This window comes from Pelobates fuscus, chromosome 5 (assembly GCF_036172605.1).
Source record: "Pelobates fuscus isolate aPelFus1 chromosome 5, aPelFus1.pri, whole genome shotgun sequence".
NCBI classification, from domain to species: domain Eukaryota; kingdom Metazoa; phylum Chordata; class Amphibia; order Anura; family Pelobatidae; genus Pelobates; species Pelobates fuscus.
Window position 1 is genome coordinate 276,634,872 of NC_086321.1, and position 22,847 is coordinate 276,657,718.

Consider the following 22,847-nt stretch of genomic DNA (forward strand, 5'->3'; position numbering starts at 1 on the left):
ACTTTAAGTTCCATTTTATTTTGTTTTAAATAGGTTTGTTTTCATATTTTGTAATGCATTTTCATACTGCAATACCAATAATCATGTTTGCACCTTCCTACAAAGAACATTTCTAAAATTCAGTTTAAACCTAGTTAAAATATCTAGCTTCAAAACACAAAAAGGATTTTCTAACCCAAAATATTAGGATGCAAATAGATTGATCACTTAATGGGCTAAAAAGCATGACTACTGCAATAATGTAATGGAATTCTGCATATTTATTTAATTTATTAACATCACAAAGAGGCCATGGTAAAAGCTAGCAAGAATGTCCAGTGATGTAACTTGTTTTTAATGCTTATTAACCCCATTCATTAAGCTAGCTACTTAGCTTGCACAATCTATATATTCAAATATTTGTAAATTTGAGGGATTCTGCCATATAGTCTGTGAAGCGGTCTCAAGTAATTTGTTTGTACAGAATACCAATGTTCTCCCCACCTCACCTTCCAAAAAAAAAAAAAACACAAACCAAAATTATATAAAGCACAAAGACAATTTTGTACACACTTTACATTTTGTTTGGCTTTTTAATCACAAGTATGCCAAAATAGCATAATCCTTTTCATAAAGCATTGTTTAAATCAGAAAACCTCATTCATAAAGTGCCAGGATCAAGACTGTAAAAAATAGGTTAGGTACCATTCCATATCAATCCATTCAGAACCTGTATACAGAAAACATGAAAATGTATTTTGGCTGAAATTAACATGCATTAATTAACTGGCCAAAAGATTCTGCAACCGATAACACGTTTGCACAACACAAAAGTTCCATTGGTTTAATCAGAGGCGATTTCTTTGTAAGTTTGATTACACATGCATGGACAAACTAGTCATAGATCCTAAACTGGTGGTAGTAAGCCATAAGCCGTATATAGTGAGGGAAAACAAAACGTTACAATTTCAGTAGATCACTATAGTAGTTCCTACAAAAACCATAAAATTCTATGCAAAAGGCAGCGTAGAAGCGGCTCTCACAGGCAAACTGTAGTAATTGTGATATTGGTTAGCCTTCCTCATTTATTAAAGGCCATCATCTGCTCAAGATTTAGGGAGTTGTGTTCAAACAAGTGCTTGTTCGTTATGACTAGTTTGAAAAAAACTAGCCTTTCTAAATGGCTAGTGGAAGAATGTTTTAAAAGCAAATATTAGCTCAGATGGGTTAAACAAATATGTACGTGCAACTCAAATTTGATTTATAACCGTATGGAAAACAATTCTTCAGGACAAGAAAAAACGGTCACAAGATTCTTTAAAATTTACAAAGTGCATTTTCATCTCAAGGAAGCACAACCTATAGCAAAGTAGCCATCTGGATATTTTTTGCATCTATAGAAACCGTACTACAAAAAGTTGTCCACAAATTGTGATTTACCATTATCTGGAGAAAATAGAAGTCTAACAAAACATTGATTGCCATGCAGTATTTCAAAGCTTTACAATAAACAGTATTTTCTCTTGTACAGAAATTACAGATCTAGTACAGCAACACGATCTGGCATGCCACTGAATGTTCCGTACAAAAAGATCCAACAACCTGTGCATGTGTAAGATTCTACACAACATGTATTGGTAAGGTATAAAGGTGACAGGAGCGTTAAAAACCCACAGATTACAGTCATACCCTCAATTCATTTAACATTTAGTTCTGGTGTTGTAGTTTTCTATTGCTTCTTCTGTAACAGATTCATCCTCTGCGATCTCCCTTTTAACAGTTTTGCCTTCAAGGTCAAAAATTTCTTCAGGAGGGAAACCACGTGGCTCTGCAACCTTCACAGTCAACATGTTCAGGGTGAGCACGCTGCCCGCTGGGATCCTGGTTTTAGCTACCACAGACTTGCCAAGCTGCATTTAAAAAAAAAAAACACTTGTAAGTCATAATCTGTTCCACAGTTCTCAAAGAAGATATAATTTAGATTACCGCTATTGGCATGGATCATAAGTCTTTCATACATGAATAGGAGGGGAGCCTGCATTAGTGGTTAAGGTGGTTGGAGTGGACACTATATGAAAAGAGAAGTATACAAGACTTTAATTTCAGACTTCCTTAGAAACTTAAAACAGGTTGAGCAATTTGAAATCACTGATCTACCATTAAAACATTCATTGTGATCTGTACCCCATGGGAAATTCTAAATTTAGCCTAACTTGTCCATGTGTCCAAATCCCATAAACTTTGTGGTCGTTCCCCTTGAGTATTACTGTATGTACTATAGCATTAGGAATACAAACATATATACCTAAAGGCGATTTATTTTCTTTGAGCTAAGGGAATTACAAATAAAGGAACACTATAGGGCCAGAAACAAAGTTTTAATCCCAACCCTATAGTTTTTTTTTAAAACTACCAATTAGTTGGCTTGCCCCCCTTTTGAAGGGGTTAAAGCTCACCTTATTTCCAGCGCTGTGCGTGTCTGCCGGCGCTGGCCCTGCTTCCTTGCCGACATCAGAATTTACGATTTTTATCCAATCCTTTTCCATATGGAAAGCATTGGATTGGCTGAAAACGGCAAGGAAGCGGGAATGGGGCCCAAACGCAGTTTTGACCAATCGGCACCTCCTAAGATTCATTGAATTAATGCATCTGAGAAAATGTTAGAGTCTCCATGCAGAATGTGGAGACGCTGAACGGCAGTGCTCCTTACTGTTCAGCACTGCCCCAGGAAGCACCTAAAATAGGCATCTGAGGAATGGTCACAAGGGGGCAAAGTAAACACAGAAGGGAATGATTATACTCACCAGAACAAATGCATTCTGCTAATTGAAGTGGTCTGGGTGATGTATCCCTATTGCACCTAATGCTGCAATGTAATTTTTTGAATAATGCTTTCCTATTGGAAAATGTTAGTGTGCGTGTGGCCATTGTCGCGCATGCGCATTAGGTCTCCCCCGCCTGCTGATGTCGCCGGGGAGGAGCTCGACCCATTTAGGTAAGTGGCTTAAGGGGTTTTAAACAATTCTGCTTAGACACCTGTAGGGCCAGGAAAACTGCTTTGTTTTCCTGGCACTATAGGATCCCCTTAAGCTGTAGTTGTTCTGGTGACTATAGTGCCCCTTTAAAAAGATCTGTACTATTCACTTTTTTGCACCCCTTTATCTTATTGGAATACACTACATTTGGAGTATTTTTGTCTTTGAAATGATAGCCAACATTAATGGCTGAATTTGTAATAGTTTCACATTGTTTATGAAACTTTTTTGCACTCTGCAACATAAACATGAAAAACCACGCTTCCTTGGTGCCAGGAATATCAGCTACACATAGTTCTAGAACAGGGATAGAAAAACCAGCATTCCAGATAGTGGTCTACATCTCCCTTAATGCTTGGTCATCTGTAAGAGCATTACAGTATCTGGAGTGCCAAAGGTTGCCAACACATTCTAGGAAAATGGGTAGCAGATGGTTATTTTATAAACTATAACGGTTGGCTGAACTCCTCTACAGAGAGGAAAAAAAATAGGAAAAACCACACACCACAAAAGGTGGCCTTCAGAAATAGAGGAGAATAACTGCATTCAATTATCCTCCTAAAATGATGCCACCATATATTGGGGTGATGACTGCATGGTCCTGGTTAATCTGTTATGGTAGACACCTTGGAGGAGGACTAAGATCTTTAGATAGGTTTATAAATACATTAGCACACGCTTGAACTACATAGATTGTAAAAGTCCTAATGCAGAGATAAGGAAGGAATCATAAAGTATGCCTCCTAACCAAATCACAGGCAGCCAATGGTGAGAAAAAAAAATAAAAAGATTTTTAACCCCTTAAGGACACATGACGTGTGTGACATGTCATGATTCCCTTTTATTCCAAAAGTTTGGTCCTTAAGGGGTTAAACTAGACCAAATAGTAAATATACACAATTAAATCACTGCAGCGGAGATAGCTATACGAAGATGACCATCACAGGCTCATCATGGTTGTGCTTTGAAACTAGCGATTTTACCTTGTTGTGGCAGGCCACTTCACATGGCAAGAGACGTTTTACAGAACTACCCATTGCCTTTTCTACAAGCCGTATTGAGCGGACCAGTTCAACAAATTCATTTGGCTCTAGTGAGGCCTGATGATCACTTCCCTTCCAGGTTTTGTCCAAAGTCACATGACGTTCAACCACTTTGGCACCCATGGCAACTGCTGCCACTGTGATAGTAGTGCCGGTTTCATGACCAGAGTAACCAATTGGAATGTCAGGGAAAAGTTTTTGATACTCCTTTGAAAACAAACAAAAAACACAGAAATCACACTATCAGACCATCAATTAAAAAAAAAAAAAAAAAAACCACAACACAACCAAAATTTTTAACATATGCTGCACTTCTATTGAAAATAATGTGAGGACAAGACTAGCAGCAGGCCTGGAGATCTGTAGCATACAAATGACATTGGAGTGTACATTCAAGCAGATCAAGATTTTTAGTCAAATTACAATTTTGCAGCGTAGACTATTTAACCCGGTTTTCTTCTTGGAACAACAACTATTAGAATGTTGTTAATATGCATAAAAAGTTATATTTTGGTGAATGGTTTGAAAATAAAACGAGAGCTTAAAGGGACACTGCAACAAACACCTCAACTACTCTAGCTTAAGATAGTGTTCATGATGCTGAAAAGCTGTAGCACTGTCCCTTGACCTGACCACACCATAAATGACCATTGCAATTCAGCAAGGCTTAATCAAACCTATGATTAAGTCCTGTAGACACATTAAGTAGTTCTACTTTGCTCTGCTGAAGGCTTTTTACAAATGTTTCAGCAGGGGACCTGACCTTAGTTTGTTGTCTTGCTTTTTTAAAATGGACAACCTTTATACTGGTCCTTGCAAAGCCCCAGGTTCAAAGTACACATCAGCAGGGCTTAAATATTCAAGGCCTATGCAACAAGCTAGATATTAAAAGTTACGCTCCATTACAAGTCTGCAAGGCCAAAGTTCATTCTCCAGGGGTGAATTTCTATTCGCTAAAGCTACATTTTCCACTCGCCATTGGCTAGTAGTAAGTGGAGATTTTTAGCCTGATATGCCTGTGTGTGTAGATGTATGCATTCGTGCGCACGCACACACACAAATGTGCATCAACATGTAAAAGAAAATGGTGGCAACCCTCAGTGCAAATGTTAGTGTCCCTAAGTAAGCCATTAATAGTCTGCACTGCATTCACACATCATCAATAAGAAAGAAAAACTAAACAAAAAAGGACATACAAAACAAACAAAAATTCATACGGTTATTATGCGGAGATTGACATCTTCTGGAAGAAGTGGGTAAGCACTAGTACACTGAAGAATGCAGAAATTTGTATTACTTGATTTTACAAGATTATAAACGCGACGCATAGTTTCCATTGACTGCATTCCACTAGAGATTACCATAGGTCGACCTAGGGAAGAAAAGAAAAAAGGAAAAAAAGTAAAAATACACTTTTACAACTAACATTAAAAAGGAGTCTTATAATGCAAGTCACATTATCTATATATGCACATTGGGTGTGCCTGCATGATTTGAGCTAGAACATGTTTTCCCTGCATCCATGTCACCAACCTTCCATGTAAATGCCCCACTGTATTACCAGATCACTTACTCCATGGCAAGAACCATCACCCCCATGTCAGTAACTCCCTCTTCTCAAATGCCAGCAATCAAGTTAATTTCCATTTTTCTTTAGTATGACATCTTCACCGATTAGCCAACATCTGCAGGTGAGGCTTTATCTATGGTTTCAAGTGGCAAAATGCAGCCACCATCATCTCTGATGTAGTTCAGCACAGACCCAAGTGGGTAACGAACATAATCCATCCTAACATTGTGATACGCACAGGATCAGAATATACATATAAGCTCTACGTTGTTGTGCTTGTTCCCACCAGCAGAGGTCCTGGTCCTGGTCCTGGCTTCTCTTCTCTGTGGCTATCATCTGGCCACACAGGATATGTTGCTGTAGTATAATAATGAATCCCTCCTTCAGGTCTGTGTGTAGATCTTTTCCTTGTAGTATTCATATAAATTTTTCAAGAACCAGGAGAACATTACATTATTGCACTGAGGTTCTCTATCACGACAAAGCACAAGGACTAAAACAGCGCACTGCAAAAGGTGTTGAACTAGAGGTCCAAAATAAGCATTTCCTCTTGAGGAAAAAAAATTAAATAAAAAATTAATTACTGGAGTAGACCTCTTGACCCGCTTTCCCCAAAAGAACTGTTTATTTACTGCGATGTTACTTTCCCAATTATGAAAGACTTAAAGGACCACTCTAGGCACCCAGACCACTTCAGCTTAATGAAGTGGTCTGGGTGCCAGGTCCTTCTAGGGTTAACCCATTTTTTCAGAAACATAGCAGTTTCAGAGAAACTGCTATGTTTATCAATTAGTTAAGCCTTCCCCCTATGTCCTCTAGTGGCTGTCTCATTGACAGCCGCTAGAGGCGCTTGCGTGCTTCTCACTGTGATTTTCACAGTGAGAGCACGCCAGCGTCCATAGGAAAGCATTATGAATGCTTTCCTATGTGACCGGCTGAATGCGCGCGCAGCTCTTGCCACGCGTGCGCATTCAGCCGACGGGGAGGAGAAGAGGAGATCTCTCCGCCCAGCGCTGGAAAAAGGTAAGTTTTTACCCCTTTCCCCTTTCCAGAGCCGGGCGGGAGGGGGTCCCTGAGGGTGGGGGCACCCTCAGGGCACTCTAGTGCCAGGAAAACGAGTATGCTTTCCTGGCACTAGAGTGGTCCTTTAAGCTATCTGGGCAACCGGAGAGACCCGGGACAAGAGGAAACCATCTCAAGGGTGTCAGGAGCACAAGATGAAGCAGCAACTTAGTAAGACAATTGTTAGTATTCAAAACATCCTGATGTCATCTATCTATGCTCTGTTTGCAACCCGACAGGAAGGATACAAACCAGGTCCACAATCACTGCTGATTAGGTTTACCTTTCTCAGATGTTTTCTTTAAATAGGGGAAGTTATTTGTGTCTCCAGAGCCTACTTTGAAAAAAGGAACCCCTAGCTCATGTAGAAATTCCACAGCCATCTGAAAAAAAGATATACAACTACAATTAATCACATTCCAATCAATATTACTTTTTTTGCTGTACTAAACATATAATATAAAAGGGACTAGTTAGTGATCCTTGCCAGTACCAAGTCAAGAGCATGTCTTGAGCTAAACAAGTCAAGATCAAAGTTTGCTGGGGACTAGATCGTAATAAAAAGGAAAGCATAAGAAATACAAAACACCTAGAGTTTGTTTCTCTTACTTTAAAATTTAGCCCATTCCCATACGGAATGAAAAATAAATAAGAATTGCTCACCATTTGCACCAGGCCATAGCTCTGCCCCCTAACAGAGATCATCAGTAATGATGGTCTTAGCCAAACACTTCTCCACAGAGAAGCATTGATCCTTCTCGTGTGGAAATCACCACAAGATGCCAATCGGAATCTTCCTCTAGGGATGCATTATACGGTTACATCTCCACGGAGAGCATTTAAACACTGCAGGGGACGTTCTCAACCTATCATTGCCCATATGGTACCCCCTCCTCAAATCAGGAAATACATGTTAATATATTATTATTTATATAGCGCCATCACATTCATAGTGCTGTACATTAGGTGGACTAACAGACATGTAATTTTAACTAGACAATTGGATGTACAGGAACACAGAGGTGGAGGGCCCTGCTCAATGAGCTTACATTCTAGAGGGAGTGGGGTATAGTGACACAAAGGGTAAAAGTAGGGCACGAAGTAGGTTGTTAGAAAAGTATTCATTGAGGGCTTAGTAGGTAATTTTTGACAGTTGCAGGAGAGGAGTCATGGGAGTGGGGAATAAAAAAAAATAGCTGGAAGTAACAAGATATACGGTCAATCAGAAAGTTGGGGGAGATGTAACATGGTACATTTATAAAAAAGTGCTGATTTCTATTGAAATGAATGCTTTGTTCAGAGCAAAAAAGCTTCCAGCTGCAAAGGAGGTGTCACAGGAACCTATATACCACAGGTAAGTTGTCAAACAAGTTGATTACTTAGAGGTTGGAAGACAGAGCATCCCTGGCACCATAACCACTACAGTCCAATGTAGTAGTTAGTAGTAACAAATTACTTATAATTTTAAAACGTAAGCCTGGAGGAACAGCTTCCTAATGCCATACCAACTACAATAAGCTGTAGTGGTTTCTGTGCTTGGAGTGTTCACTGATAAAGAAATTATTTTGCTTCTAGCTTTTTATTGCTGAACTCCAATCCTCAAGGACACTTGAAATAAACGGCTGGGAATTTCCTAAACCACTGCTCTGTAGTGTGTGTAAACCTCCTCCTCAGTGCAACGTGTCAAGGGTTTCCATGGAAACACCCTATTGTTCATTACTGATCAACGCATACACCGCCTTATTAACACAGGCAGGAACCTTGAATACACACACAATGATCCATTCCGGTGTATGAATATCGTACAGTGTACACATGGAAGATGGGAACACAATGGTCCCACTGCAGTATTCCTTGGTTTGTATTCACTGCCTGAGAATGTTTGAGCTTTACTGCAGTATAAAAAAAAATAAATAAAAAAAACAAAAAACCTTAACAAAGCAGCTAAACATTATACCGACTTTCAACTCAGCAATGCAAAACTACAGAACAGCAATAACATTCAGAATTACAAAAAAAAGAGACTTAAAATAATAGCTGGGATACACACACGCATTTTAGGTTCAGTGAACCTAGATAATTAATATATCAAAATCTGAAAGCTTTTAGCATTGAAACAACAAGGTCTTCCTTTTAGTAGGTCTTATATAACTGCACAAATAAGTGAAAATCCTAGACATTGGAGGTATTTCTAGAATAAGGACAAATATATAAATTGTGTTGACGATAACTCCTGAGTTAGGCTGGATAAAAAAAAAAAATTTTTTTTTTTATATATATATATATATATATATATATAAAAAAAAATTTTTTTTTATATATATATATATATATATATATATATATATATATATATATATATATATATATATATATATATATATATATATATATATATATATATATATATATAATGTAATATTCAACTGCACTAAACCAGGTGTTATCCTTATTTATACATCTCTAACATACGCCATAGAGCTTTACAATGGGAGAATGGGGATAAGAACCAGATGTCAGAGGCAAGGAGGAACTGATTGACAAGATGCTTGTCTCAAAATAAGTTAAAGTGGTGTATGGAAGAAGTGTGTAAACTGGACTATGGAAAAGAGGGAAGTGAGGAAGGTCATTATAATGAGAGCAGAGTCACTAAGGAAGGATGTTAAACTTTCCTACAGAGATGAGTTTTCAGTGAATTCTTAACAGACTATAGGCTAGGGGAGAGCATGATGACACAGGGTAGAGAGTTACACAAGACTAGTGCAGCCCTTGAAAAATACTGCAGATGACAGTTAGCCAAGTAGAAACGAGCAGATGACAGGAGAAGGTCACTTACAGTGCTAATGGAATGAGAAGGGATGTATTTGTTAAGTAAAACAGGTAATGTAGCGAGGAGTGGAGTTATTGAGGCTTTGTAGTACAGTATTAAAAAAAATTTAACAAAAAAAAACACAAACTGAAAGATTGGGTACAGGGAGGCAATGTAATGAGGGTGAGGGAGTAGCAGTCAGTCAGGAAGATGAGCCTTGCAGCAGCGTTTATTAAAGGCTAAAGAGGGGAACTGTGTGTATTTGAAAGATTGAGGAGTGGTGAATTGCAGCAGTCAAGTTGGGAAATTCAAAGAGCATGAAGTGCCAAGGTTGTGGAGGGTTTGAAGAAGAAAAGGAGAGGTCAGCAGTAGCAAAAGCACAAGTAATAAGCTGTAGATTTGGCAGAGATTAAGTCATTAGTCACTTTGCTAAGGGAGGGAGCAGAAGCCAGACTGAAGAGTAGCATGGAGGGAGTCGGTATTGAGAAAGTGAGATAGAAAGAGTTCCAGGTAACTTTTATTGTGCAGAATGTCAATAATTGGCTGAGAGAAAAGTCCGCTGACGGTCTCGGCCAATGAATGTCGACCACCATGCCAAATACTTACCTGGACAACCAGGTAGCATCGGAGCCCAGAAAAGGAGGCAAACTGTTCAGCAACGATTTTCCCCATTACCAGGGAACCAAGCCAGGTCAGCAGGCCATAGAGTAAAAATTATGGTGGAACACAAATTCTAGGTTTTGTTTCAGTTCAGAAGTTGCACAATTGCATTATTAATACTTAAGAGTGAAATTACCACTGACAACATAGCAAAATATAAACATTGTTTATGTTTAACCCCATAACGACCGGTGACAGTTCAGGACCGTCATCGGAAAAATCCCAGAGGACCGGTCACGGTCCTGAACCGTCATAACGGTATTATGTACTTACCTGATCGCCACCGATCACTTAGAATTAAGTTATACATGTATATATAAATAAATCAAAATACGAACTATATAAATCCATATACAAAATTACATAAATAATTTCATATATATATACACACACACACACACACACACACACACACACACACACACACACACACACACATTTATGTAATATTTTTTACCTAATTTTATTGAATGCAATTTGAGAGACCTGCCTGACAACCCAGGCCAAAAGTCCAGAGAATTTAATTTGCTAGCACTGTATTTAACCATGTAACCTTCCAGGACACCCTTAAATCTGCACATGGGGGGGTACTATTTTACTCGGGAGACTTTGCTAAACACAAATATTAGTGTTTCAAAACAGTAAAACATATCACAGCGATGATAGTCAGTGAAAGTGAAGTTTTTTATGCATTTTTCACACTGATGATAGAATTGTTGTGATACGTTTTACTGTTTTGAAACACTAATACGTGTTCAGCAAAGTCTCCCGAGTATAACAGTAACCCCCATGTGCAGGTTTTATAGTATTTTTGAAAGTTACAGGGTCAAATATAAAATGTCAAAAAAATTTACATAGAAAATTGCCAGGTTGGTTATGTTGCCTTTGAGAGCGTATGGTAGTCCAGGATTTTTTTGCATTTTTAAACACACAAATATAAATGCTGACTTTGGCCAGTGTTTGTGACTAAGTGGTTACTTAAAAAGACTGGAAATACCCCATATTGAAAACCCTGGGTTGTCTACAAAAAAAAAAAAAGTATGTACATGTGAGGTGTGATTCTGAGATTTATGACAGATAACAGTGTTACAATGTCACTATTGATACATTTTAAAAATATATATTTTGAAACAGCAATTTCCTATTTGTACTTATAGCCCTATAACATGCAAAAAAATAAAAAAAAACAGCATGTAAACACTGGGTGTTTTTAAACTCAGGACAAAATTTGGAATCTTTTTAGCGTTTTTTTCCCATTAGCTTTTGTAGATAAGTAAAAGATTTTTCAAGTAAAAGTAAAAAAACATGTTTTTTTTTCCACTTTCTTATTTAAGTAAATTATACGACATGATACAAATAATGGTATGTAAAGAAAGCCCCTTTTGTCCTGAAAAAAAAACAATATATAACTTGTATGGGAACAGTAAATGAGAGAGAGGAAAATTACAGCTAAACACAAACACCACAAAAGTGTTAAAAGAGCCCTGGTCCTTAACGTACAACATGGCCAAAACAGGCCGGTCCTGAAAGGGTTAAGGTACACAATAGGCCTTGGCATGAAGTGGTTCAAGTCTTTGAAAACAAATATAAAAACGTTATTTGCTGTACTTTCTTCCCAAAATTGCATTGACACTTTTACCCACTTCAAGAACTGAAGGAATGGTACTGGAATAAGTGAGAAATATAGTTTTTTGTTTTCCCTCTGGTTAAGTATCCATAATGCATTCAAGTTATGCTCACCTCATCCATCCCAGAAGCTGTAAAATAAATCCCTACTTCCTGTGCATACTTTTGTAGCTCTCTGTATTGGTCATGAGTAAACTCCAGGTGGCGCTTGTGCTCGCCGTATGTTTTTCCCCAAGCATGAGGAGAGTTGTATGGACGTTCCAGGGCTTTTTTGTTGAACTTGCACTCCAACTCACTCTTCTGGAACTTAGCACAATCGGCACCACAGTCCTATGAAGAACAGGGGGTGGGGGCGGGAGTGGGAGAGAAGAAATGGTAAATTCATGAAATAGGCAATCTTGGCATGATAAATAAAATTGAGAAAACTCATGTTTATTTGAATGGAATTTTTAAAGATATTATATATTAGGATATTCAGATGCAAACAGTGACAGGTACATTAATGAAAGAAGGAAAGAGAATAAGGGAGATGCAACTGAGATGTATAAGCACCAGACATGGTGCAAGGTTCTAGAATTCAATCATTTGGGGAATTCTATTGGTGCATGCAGAACTTGCCTCAGATTTAGCCAGAGTCCCTAAATGCCTGAATAAACAGCACATCGTTTTAATCAAAACTCGTTCCATTAGAGTAACTTGAGAGAACAGCTTTCAAGTTATAATTAGCCCGAAGATGCGGCCCAACAGCACTGTTGAAGTTCTGCCTTTGAGAGTCAAAAACCATTATCCTAAAAGGGACACAGTAGGCATTGAAACAGTTTCATCTTTTTGAAGTGGTTATAGTGTTTTGAGCACGCTGGTGCCTCCTTTCCATTCAGTGTTAAATGGTTTTTACATTCTAAAATATAGTCTCTAGCAGCACATTATCTGCTGAATACATGTTTGTGTTCCTGACCCTATAGTGCTCCTTTAAATACACATCATCTCCCCTCAATAATGTATATTTAAAGGAGCACTATAGAGTCAGGAACACAAACATGTATTCCTGACCCTATAGGGTTAAAACCACCATCTAGCCTCCCCTGCCCCCCTAAATATAGTAAAATCTTACTTGTATTCACGCCTGCAGTTGCTTACGTTGTCCCGTTTCCTTTAGACCTGCCCACTGCCTGTTGACATTAGTATAAGTGGTAGTCTGATCCAATCACAATGCTTCCCCATAGGATTGGCTGAGACTGACAAGGAGGCAGATCAGGGGCAGAGCCAGCACAATTTAAACACAGCCCTGGCCAATCAGCATCTCCTCAGAGATGAATTGAATCAATTAATCTCTCTGAGGAAAGTTCAGTGTCTACATGCAGAGGGAGGAGACACTGGATGTGTAGATGCATTTTAGGCAGCCATGACCCAGGAAGGATCTCTAGCAGCCATCTGAGGAGTGGCCAGTGGAGGCATCACTAGGCTTTAATCTAAACAGTGCATTTTCTCTGAAAAGACAGTGTTTACAGCAAAAAAGGTAGTGATTCTACTAACCAGAATAAATTCAATAAGCTGTAGTTGTTCTGGTGACTATTGTGTCCCTTTAATAAAGAAAATCTTTATGAAATACTCATAACTTGTAATTTAAATTAAATGTTCCTCCATAGACCTCACTGCTGTACTCTTGCGCATGCTGAAGAGGAACCAAAGGAGGAAGAGGCCATGTCCACGAGGAACAGGTTTAGGTAAGTAAGTTTCATCTGTACGTTTCCCCTGGCGGTAATATCACTATTAGGGTGATTAGTGAATTCTGGAAAATCCCCCGATAGCGCAGCTTCAAACTATTTACAAATGGTTCAATAATGAATAAAAGAACATCACCAGCGATACATGCTGACAGAGGGATTTTCCCGTCGCTGTAATAATTTGTTCTTGTTTCAAATTCATATAAACCAGTGAATATGGACATTTCTAAAATGGGACCAAGCTTTTCGTGTAAAAGGAACTCATTTTGTCATCTGAAGAACAATATATTCAAACCTTCACGATTCAGTTTAAAGCTCAACACTTAAAACTGCTGCAACTGAATGCTACACCCACTCATGTAGGACTGGTTCATCTGCATAAAATTACAGATGGTGTCATAGCACCACAGGACTGTGTGAGAAAGACAGAAGAAAAATATAAAAGCAGATACGGCATCTTTGCCCACATAACAGTTCTGTTTTCCTGAAGGGATAACCTTCTAGATTCACAAAATGGAGTTACTTATTAAATGCTAGTATTATCAAGATTTACTGTGAAATATATATAAAACACTTGAAAATTATTGCGCTTTGCACAAACAAGAAATTGAAATAGCCAATGAAAACCCTCTAATTCTGATCTTTGCACACAGTCATGTTTTTATTCCAGCATTGCAAGTGTAATTTTTAAAATGAAGCATGTAACACAAAAAAAAAAAAAAAAAAAAAAAAAAGGGGGGGGGGAGAAGGTGAAGAAGAAATAACATGCAGTCTAGCACAAACACAAACAGATTTAGAGAAGAACTATAACTAGTAGTCTTTAAAAGCACAACACAAAGACTCTAATAAAAGGATTACAATCCAGACTTAAAGGGACATTATAGTCACCAGAACATCTACAGCTTAATATAGTTGTTCTAGTGAGTATTCAGGAAAAGTGAGTATTTCAGGAAAAGGGCAGTGTTTACATTGCCCCTATGGACACCTCCAAGTGGCCACTGGAGGGGCTTCCTGGCTCAGGGCTGCACATAAAGCAGCCCTGCAGTTCAGCATGGAGACGCTGAATTTTCCTCATAGGGATGCATTGATTCAATGCATCTGTATGAGGAGGTGCTGATTAGCCAAAATGGTGTTGGACCCACCCCCTTGACAATTTGTAGCCAATCCAATGCTTTCCCATGGGGAAAGCATTGGCTTTGCAAAAAATCTGCAATTTTGATGATGTCACCAAAGGGGTGGGTCAGGACCTGCAGAACTGTGGAGAGCTGGAAATAACGTAAGTTTTAACCCATCTCGCATTATACAAAAAAACTGTGCTATCTACTCAAATGCTTCCAATTGTCACGCTATGTCAAGTCCACTGTTTGTCATTACCGTTGGGGCATTGACGAAACGACTAATTCACATGCACGAAAAAATAAAGAATTAAAAAAAAAAGTTTTAACCCATTCTGAGTGGGCTAAGGGGGGGGGGGGGGGGGGTCACTATAGGGTAAGGAATACATGTTTGTGTTCCTGACCCTATAGTGATCCTTTAATATAGTTATGGTGAATATAATACGTCACTGATGTATTTTTGCTTTAAAAACACTGCCTTTTCAAACAACACGTTTAGTGGTCACTCCTCAGACTGCCACAAGAGATGCTTCCTGGGTCAGTGCTGCACAGTGAGCAGCACTGACGTTCAGCATCTCCATATTGAACTTTGTCCATAGAGATACATTGAATCAATGCATTTGTATGAGGAGATGCAGATTTGCAATGCCGGTGTTTGGCCCCACCTCCTTGATGAACTCAGCCAATCCAATACTTTTCCGATGGCTGTAATAAATCAATTCTGATGTCAGCCACAGAGGCTAATCAGGGGCCGAGCCAGCATCAACAGACCCACGCGGCGCTGGAAAGGAGGTATGTTTTCCTGTTTGTTAAGGGGGCAAGTCACCAAAATGGTGGTTTTAAACAATAATGATTCTGATAAAAGCCTGAAATAAGTCTTCACTTGTAATAATATGAATGAAATATTAATGCTTCTCATTCTTTGTGTGGTCAGCACGGCTAAATAAAGCTTATTAAAGGGAAACTCCAGACACCCAGACCACTGCCCATTGGAGTGGTCTGGGTGCCAACTCCCACTACTCTTAACCCTGCAAGTGTAATTATTGCAGTTTTCATAAACTGCAATAATTTAACTTGCAGGGTTAAGTCTCCCTCTAGAGGCTGTCTACTAGACAGCCACTAGAGGACACTTCCGTGTTCATAGAACACAAAAAGTGTGTTATACGACGCTGGACGTCCTCACGCTATGTGAGAACCTCCAGCGTCACAGAAATCCCCATAGGAAAGCATTGAAAGCATTAATCAATGCTTTCCTATGGGGAGGTCTAATGCTGCCGCGCATGCGCATTAGGTCTCCCCCCCCCGCCGCCGGCCGCGCACGCACAATAAGGTCTCACCCCGCCGGCTGACATTGGCAGGGGAGGAGCATAGGCAGAGCCTGACCCAGCGCCGAGGGACATCGTCGCTGGATACAGGTAAGTCACTGAGGGAGTTTTACCCCCTTCAGCAACTTGGGATGGGAGGGAGAGGGGACCTGCAGTGCCAGGAAAACAGTTTGTTTTCCTGGCACTGGAGAGTCCCTTTAAGACAAGCAGACTGTGAATGCAGGTCCAGGAGATGTTGCAAGGTGAAGAGATCTTCAAACTGCACAAGTTTTAATCTGTCAGGTATGCCAAATGCACTTTTCCAGCATTCCTAATGATAAGACACTGATATGTTAGATCAGTATGCACCCTGAAGTTGGTGTGGAAAGATACACATATATACATACTTGCTTTTTTCTTAGCCTGCAGAGCAAAGCAACGGTCATATTCAAAGTTTTTGGATAAGAGTTGTCTCAATGTGATGCAAGTTGTACCAACCTCCACTTAATGGATGAGGGATGTATATAAACCAAGCCATCTAAGACATAGGTACCATATTACATGTTTGAGTGGAAAAAATTGAATTGTCACAGTTTATAAAATAGCTTTCTCCTTAGAGGTAAGCCATTTTAAAGGATCACTCTAGGGTCAGGAACACAAACATGAATTCCTGACCCTATAGTGTTAAAACCACCATCTAGCCCGCCTGGGCCCCTCATGCCTCCAAAAATATAGCAAAATCTTACTGAATTCAAGCTAGAAGCTGTACATCCGCATGCTGTTTGCATAAAAAAATAAATTAAAAAAAACAAAAACAAGCAGTCTGCTGACATCATCAGAAGTGGTAGCCTGATCCAATCACAGTGCTTCCCCATAGGATTGGCTGAGACTGACAAAGAGGCAGATCAGGGGCAGAGCCAGCATGATTCTAACACAGCCCTGGCCAATCAGCATCTCCTCATAGAGATGAATTGAATAAATGTATCTCTATGAGGAAAGTTCAGTGTCTGCATGCAGTGGGAGGAGACACTGAATGTTTGGATGCATTTTAGGCAGCCATGACCCAGGAAGGATCTCCAACAGCTATCTGAGGAGTGGCCAGTGAAGTAATCACTAGGCTGTAATGTTAACACTGCATTTTCTCTGAAAAGAGTGTTTACAGCAAAAAGACTGCAAACAATCAACAACAACCACCCACCCCAAAAACAGGTTGAGAACCAAAAAGGTGAGTGGGTCCATCAGTTGACGGATGCACTTACACGATAAGCCATGTGCCATGAGAAGCACGGTAGTCTACTACGGCGCTAACAGCGCGACCAAGCCCCTTCTAAGCTGTTGGGAGGAAGTGAGGGTACGTCACTTCCTCGCAGCTTACTCAGACCCAGCTGCACAGGGGCAGACTGGGATAGGAGCTTACCCCTAACCCCCAAACAGCCTCAGCCAGCAGAAGAAGTTAGGATACTGGAGGGTGGCTAAAATTGATATGTATGTGTTTTTGGGTGTTTTAATCAGTGAATCAGTGTACATGCAGGTATACATACATGCATTTACAGTCATTGAAAGAAAAAAAAAAAAATACTCGTATTTCACTTGAGAATACTTTGGTATACAGAGTGCATGGTCGATTCAATGACTGCAAGGTTCCCAGGTCCTGAGGCTGCCCAAATAATCAACCCTCCACCACCAGAGTAAATCTCGCGAGACCCGTGGCCGTCAGAGCGGTGCTATGGGTTTCCATGGCAACGCTCCGCGCGGCACGCTGGCCGCGAGACTTACTCTGGGGAGCTGGAGGAGCTGCTGGGAGGTGAGTAAACGCTTGCTGCCCGCCCCCCCCACAGCTCAGCCAATGCCACTGGACCACCAGGGATTTCTATATCCCCCCTCTCTGGCCAAGTATGAAACAGGGAGGGGGGAGAACAAAAAATAATAATTAAATATAAAAAAATAATTTAATATAAATTTTTTTTTATATAAAAAATGCCCCCCCACACACACACACTCCATTATATACACTACACAAACACACTGTGTATATAATGCAGTGTTTGTTTGTATAGAGTGTGTATATAATGCAGTGTGTTTGTATAATGCACACTATACAAACACACTGCATTATATAAACACACTGCATTATATACACAGTGTGTTTGTGTAGTGTGTTTATATAATTCAGTATGTGTTTGTGTAGTGTGTTTATATAATTCAGTATGTGTTTGTGTAGTGTGTTTATATAATTCAGTATGTGTTTGTGTAGTGTGTTTATATAATTCAGTATGTGTTTGTGTAGTGTGTTTATATAAACACACTACATTCACAATACAAACACTACACAAATACACACACTGCATTCACTTTACGCACACTACCCACACACTACACAAACACTGCTTTCATTATATACTAATACACACTGCATCCACAACACAACACACTGCATCCACAACACACACTACACACTGCATCCACTACACACACTACACACTGCATCCACTACACACACAGCTCCCCTGTCTAAACACACTGCATCCACTACACCTGGCAAGAATATATTTTGTGCATTTACCTTTAGAAATAGTTTTTATTTTCCAAAATGGTAAATGTACAGAATATCGGCAAATTATATCGGCTATCTGCCTAAAATTTCACAGAATATCGGTATCGGCTCTAAAAAAATCAATATCGGTCGATCCCTAGTGGTGCTATGCATTATGGTTAAACATCTCCACTTTGGTCTTATCTGTCCAAAGGACACTGTTCCAGAAGTGGTTTGTTCAGATGTAACTTTGCAAACCCAAGCTGTGCTGCCACCTTATTTTAGAGCCAAGAGACTTTCTCCAGGCAATCCTTTCAAGCAAACCATACTTGTTTAGTCTTTTTCTAATTGTACGGTCATTAACTTTAACATGCTAACTGAGGCCTGTAGAGTTAGGAGAAGTAACTCTTGGGTTGTTGCAATTTCTTAGAGCATTACATGGTCTGACTTTGGGGCAAATTTGTTGGAACATCCACTCCTGGGAAGATTGTCAACTGTCTTGAATGTTCTCTAAACTTGAAAAAAAGTCTCTCACTGTAGAATGATGGAGTTTAAACTGTTTGGTAATGGCCTTATAACTCTTCCCATATTGATGGGCAGCAACAATTGCTTCTCTGAGATCATTGCTGAGGTCTTTCCTACTTGGCATTGTGTTAACACACACCTGAATGCTCCAGACCAGCAAACTGCTAAAACATTGGCTTTTATAGAGGTGGTCACACTTTATGATGATCATTAACCAAGGTCATTTAATTAGCAGCACCTGTCTGATACCCAATTCTTATGGAAGAAGGGTGCACTTAGTTTTTCCACACATGGCTTCTCCATTTTGGCTTTATTTTTGTTAAATAAATCACGACATCATGTAATATCATGTGTTGTTGTTCATCTGAAGTTGCATTTACCTCATTTTAATACCAGCTAAGGACAGATTATTATTATGTCAGATATGTAAAACCATAGCATTCAAAGAGGGAGTACTTTCTTTTTCCCCATGACTGTATAGTATGACAGACAGAAAAAAAATTAAATACAAAAAACAGCAACTATATTAATTAACATTTTCATAATATGAGGGGTACAATTTATGGAAATAGACTGCCAAGGGGTAACACAAGTGGAAAAAAAAAAAAAGTATAAATAAATAAAAAAGCAGCATGCAAATATGTAACATGTCTCAGAACAGTAGCATAAGTTAGGAGACAAGAAAGAGTAGAGAGAGGAAAGAAAAGGCAGCATAATATTGCAGTAGATTTATATTCAAGCTAAAAAATAAAAGCTAAGTTTTTTCACAATATATTTCTTTGAAGTCCATGGAGTGCTATCATTACTACATATACATACACATATATTAAAGCATTACATTTAATTATTGAACCAGATATGCTCTCAGTTACCGTATATACTCGAGTATAAGTCGAGTTTTTCGGCAATTTTTTTGTGCCGAAAAACCCCAACTCGACTTATACGCTAGTCAATGTCTGTATTATGGCAATTTATATTGCCATAATACAGACAACTGGGCTGTGTAGGAGGGGGGCTGGCAGGGAGCGTTTACTTACCTCTCCTGCAGTTCCTGTCAGCTCCCTTCTCCTCCGCGCCAGTCCGGTCAGCTCCCCCTGTAAGTCTCGCGAGAGCCACAGGGTCATCCGTGCGGCCGCGAGACTTACACTGTGAGCTGACCGGACCGGCGCAGAGGAGAGGGGAGCTGACCGGAACGGCGCGGAGGAGAGGGGAGCTGACCGGAGCGGTAAGTAAACACTCTCTGCCAGCCCCCCTCCACTGAACTGCCAATGCCACTGGACCACCAGGGAGTGAGAGCCCCCCTCCCTGCCATGTATCAAGCAGGGAGGGGGGACGAAAAAAAATATAAATAATAATATAACAATTTTTTTTTTTTTAAATAATAATGAAAAAAAAAATATAATAATAAAAATGCCCACCCCCCACCAAAGCTCTGCAACACATACAAACTGCAAATAAATATTCAATTAATATAATTTTTTTTAGGATCTAATTTTATTTAGAAACTTACCAGTAGCTGCTGCATTTCCCACCCTAGTCTTCTACTCGAGTCAATAAGTTTTCCCAGTTTTTTGGGGTAAAATTAGGGGCCTCGGCTTATATTCGGGTCGGCTTATACTCGAGTATATACGGTATATTCAAAACTATTTTAAAATGTTTGGTCTGTCCAGCACTGTATTACAGGGCTATCCACTAGAGTGAGAATTCATGGTGAACGCAAAGTTTAAGTCCAGAGTAGCTGAACTGGAAGCATGACTGACTTAGAGAATGTTTCTAGATTGGCTACGTTTACCTTAAGTTTGAAATTCACTTTGAATTCTCACTTTAGTGAATAACCCTTTTAGACTACATTTTAGATTAAAAACATTCTAGGAAATCAGGGCAATGATGCACAGGCAAATATGAATATATGTATTTTGTTGTTTTATACTGGAATTGGGTGAATTATCTTATTTTCTATGGATTACCATAATGCCAAGCTAGGTATTAGCCCTTTAGATTAGAATAGTTAGACAGATTATAGTAAAATCAAAAATGCAATACTTATCCCGGTTTACGATGTAAAGATACAACATAAATGAGTCAGTTAACCAAGGTAATGGCAGGTAAGGCATACCCAGGACAGGAACTAAACAAAGGGGAAGGTGATCATGAAAAATTTCACAGCACTTTTATCTTTACAGCAGCAATGTGACGATGTATATGCATATTTGTTATTGAAAGAGTTACCCTTACATTTAAGCGTAATCAAATATAAGGGTGGAATGAAACTTCTTGTTGGATTATAAAGACTGATTTTGCAGGTTAAAAGAATGCTCGAGGTTTATTATTGTATGGTTAGGCAAAGAATAAAAAAAATTGGGTTATCTGCAGACAGATTGATGTATCACCTCCCCCTCCCTACTCTTTGGCATAAATCTTGCAGTGATTTCTTCTAAACCCACTCCCGCCTCCCTGTAACACCCACACTCAAGACATGTACATGTTAATGGGCCCCCCTTGAGCACAGAGGGAATCATGATCTGTTCTGCACCAAACCCCACAATCTCACCAAATGAATGGAGAATGATCCTATCCTCCAACAGAGACTATAACAACTATGGTTATTATTGCATTGTTTTAAAGATAGAATTAGAAGCTTTCTCCAGTCTCCTGTGTTTTAGTCTTGCCATGTATTTTATAGCATGGACTGTATCAGGACCAGCTATATCATATGAACATTGAATAAGGCATGATTTCACAATGCTGCATGTAGCAGTGATGATTACTCCATGGTACTAGAGGCTGAGGACTCAAGACTTCCTATAGGGCTCTGACAGCTGGCTGAGGATCATGGGAAGCTTAGTCCATAACAGATGGGGTGCATTAGGTAGCCATCACTGCTGTGTATGATTGCTGCATACAGGTAGTTTATTCTGTATATTCCCCAAGCTCCAAAATATGCCTACTTACAAATGGGAAGTCATTTTTAGGCTAAAATAGCTGATCTGGAAACATTCTCCCATTGGTCCGCAGTCACAGTTTGACTATTTCTGCCTAGATTTCTTTTCCCTTTGTTTTTGAGCCGATTCTAGCGGTGTGTGCGGTAGGGTGCCCGGTGTGTGCGGTAGGGTGCCCGGTGTGTGCGGTAGGGTGCCCGGTGTGTGCGGTAGGGTGCCCGGTGTGTGCGGTAGGGTGCCCGGTGTGATGCCCTGTGAGGTGCCCGGTGTGCTGGGTCTCGCATTACCTTGGCCATGCGGATCATTTTCTTGGCGATGGCCAGGTCTCCCTGGTGGTTCTGGCCGATCTCGGCGATGATGAAGCACGGGTTGTCGGCACCAATCATGCGGCCGGGGCAGAGCTCGAACTGGAGGGGCATGGCGGCGGGCGGCGGGCGGCGGGCGGCTGGGCGATCAGACAGACAGACAGTGCGGGCAGGGAGCACGGAGATACAGCAATGAACAGCCCGCCTCGCAACTATCCATCCAGCCGGCAAACCCCGCCCACAAGGGGAGGAGCTCTCTCGCAGCCAGTCACCGCAGCCAACCAATAGGAATGCCGCCATGATTTCCGCCTGTCACCTGATCCGCCTATAGGGAGGGAGCGGGCGCGCCAGCCTGTGTGGGTGACGTCACCAGCCGGCTTACTAGACTGCAGAGAGCAGCTCTCTCAGGGTCTCCCCAGTGGTCAGAAGTACCGCAGTGTACAGGGTCTGTCTGTCTGACTGAGGGAAACAATACCAGGGGCAGGGGCAGGACAGGGGGCTATTACATATCATTTCATAGCTTTGGGAGTAAGTTGGGAAGTCACTGGGTGCTGTTATAAAGCCATAGATTGGAAACAATTATTAGCAATGCAGAGAATCATAAATTATTAATAAATG

At 40.1% G+C, this 22,847-nt stretch overlaps 1 protein-coding gene across 1 annotated transcript; it reads right to left on the minus strand.

Moving 5' to 3' along the window:
- Positions 1-552: 552 nt before the first annotated feature.
- On the minus strand, positions 553-22,411 carry NANS (N-acetylneuraminate synthase). The gene is made up of 6 exons (XM_063455341.1): positions 22,212-22,411; positions 11,899-12,114; positions 6,973-7,072; positions 5,275-5,429; positions 3,998-4,264; positions 553-1,889 (listed from the first exon to the last, which is right to left on the minus strand). The coding sequence occupies exons 1-6, from the start codon at positions 22,341-22,343 to the stop codon at positions 1,680-1,682; spliced, it is 1,080 nt and encodes a 359-aa protein (XP_063311411.1). The 5' UTR covers positions 22,344-22,411; the 3' UTR covers positions 553-1,679.
- Positions 22,412-22,847: the final 436 nt, after the last annotated feature.

What these genes read in the sequence shown, in the direction of transcription:
- NANS (XM_063455341.1), bottom strand. Translation starts at nt 22,343, where the DNA reads ATGCCCCTCCAGTTCGAGCTCTGCCCCGGCCGCATGATTGGTGCCGAC. An exon ending in CAGCTTCTGGGATGGATGAG is followed by an intron (nt 7,073 to 11,898) that starts GTGAGCATAACT and finishes TCTTTTTTTCAG; the next exon opens with ATGGCTGTGGAATTTCTACA. An exon ending in TCAATCTCCGCATAATAACC is followed by an intron (nt 4,265 to 5,274) that starts GTATGAATTTTT and finishes TTGTTTTCAAAG; the next exon opens with GAGTATCAAAAACTTTTCCC.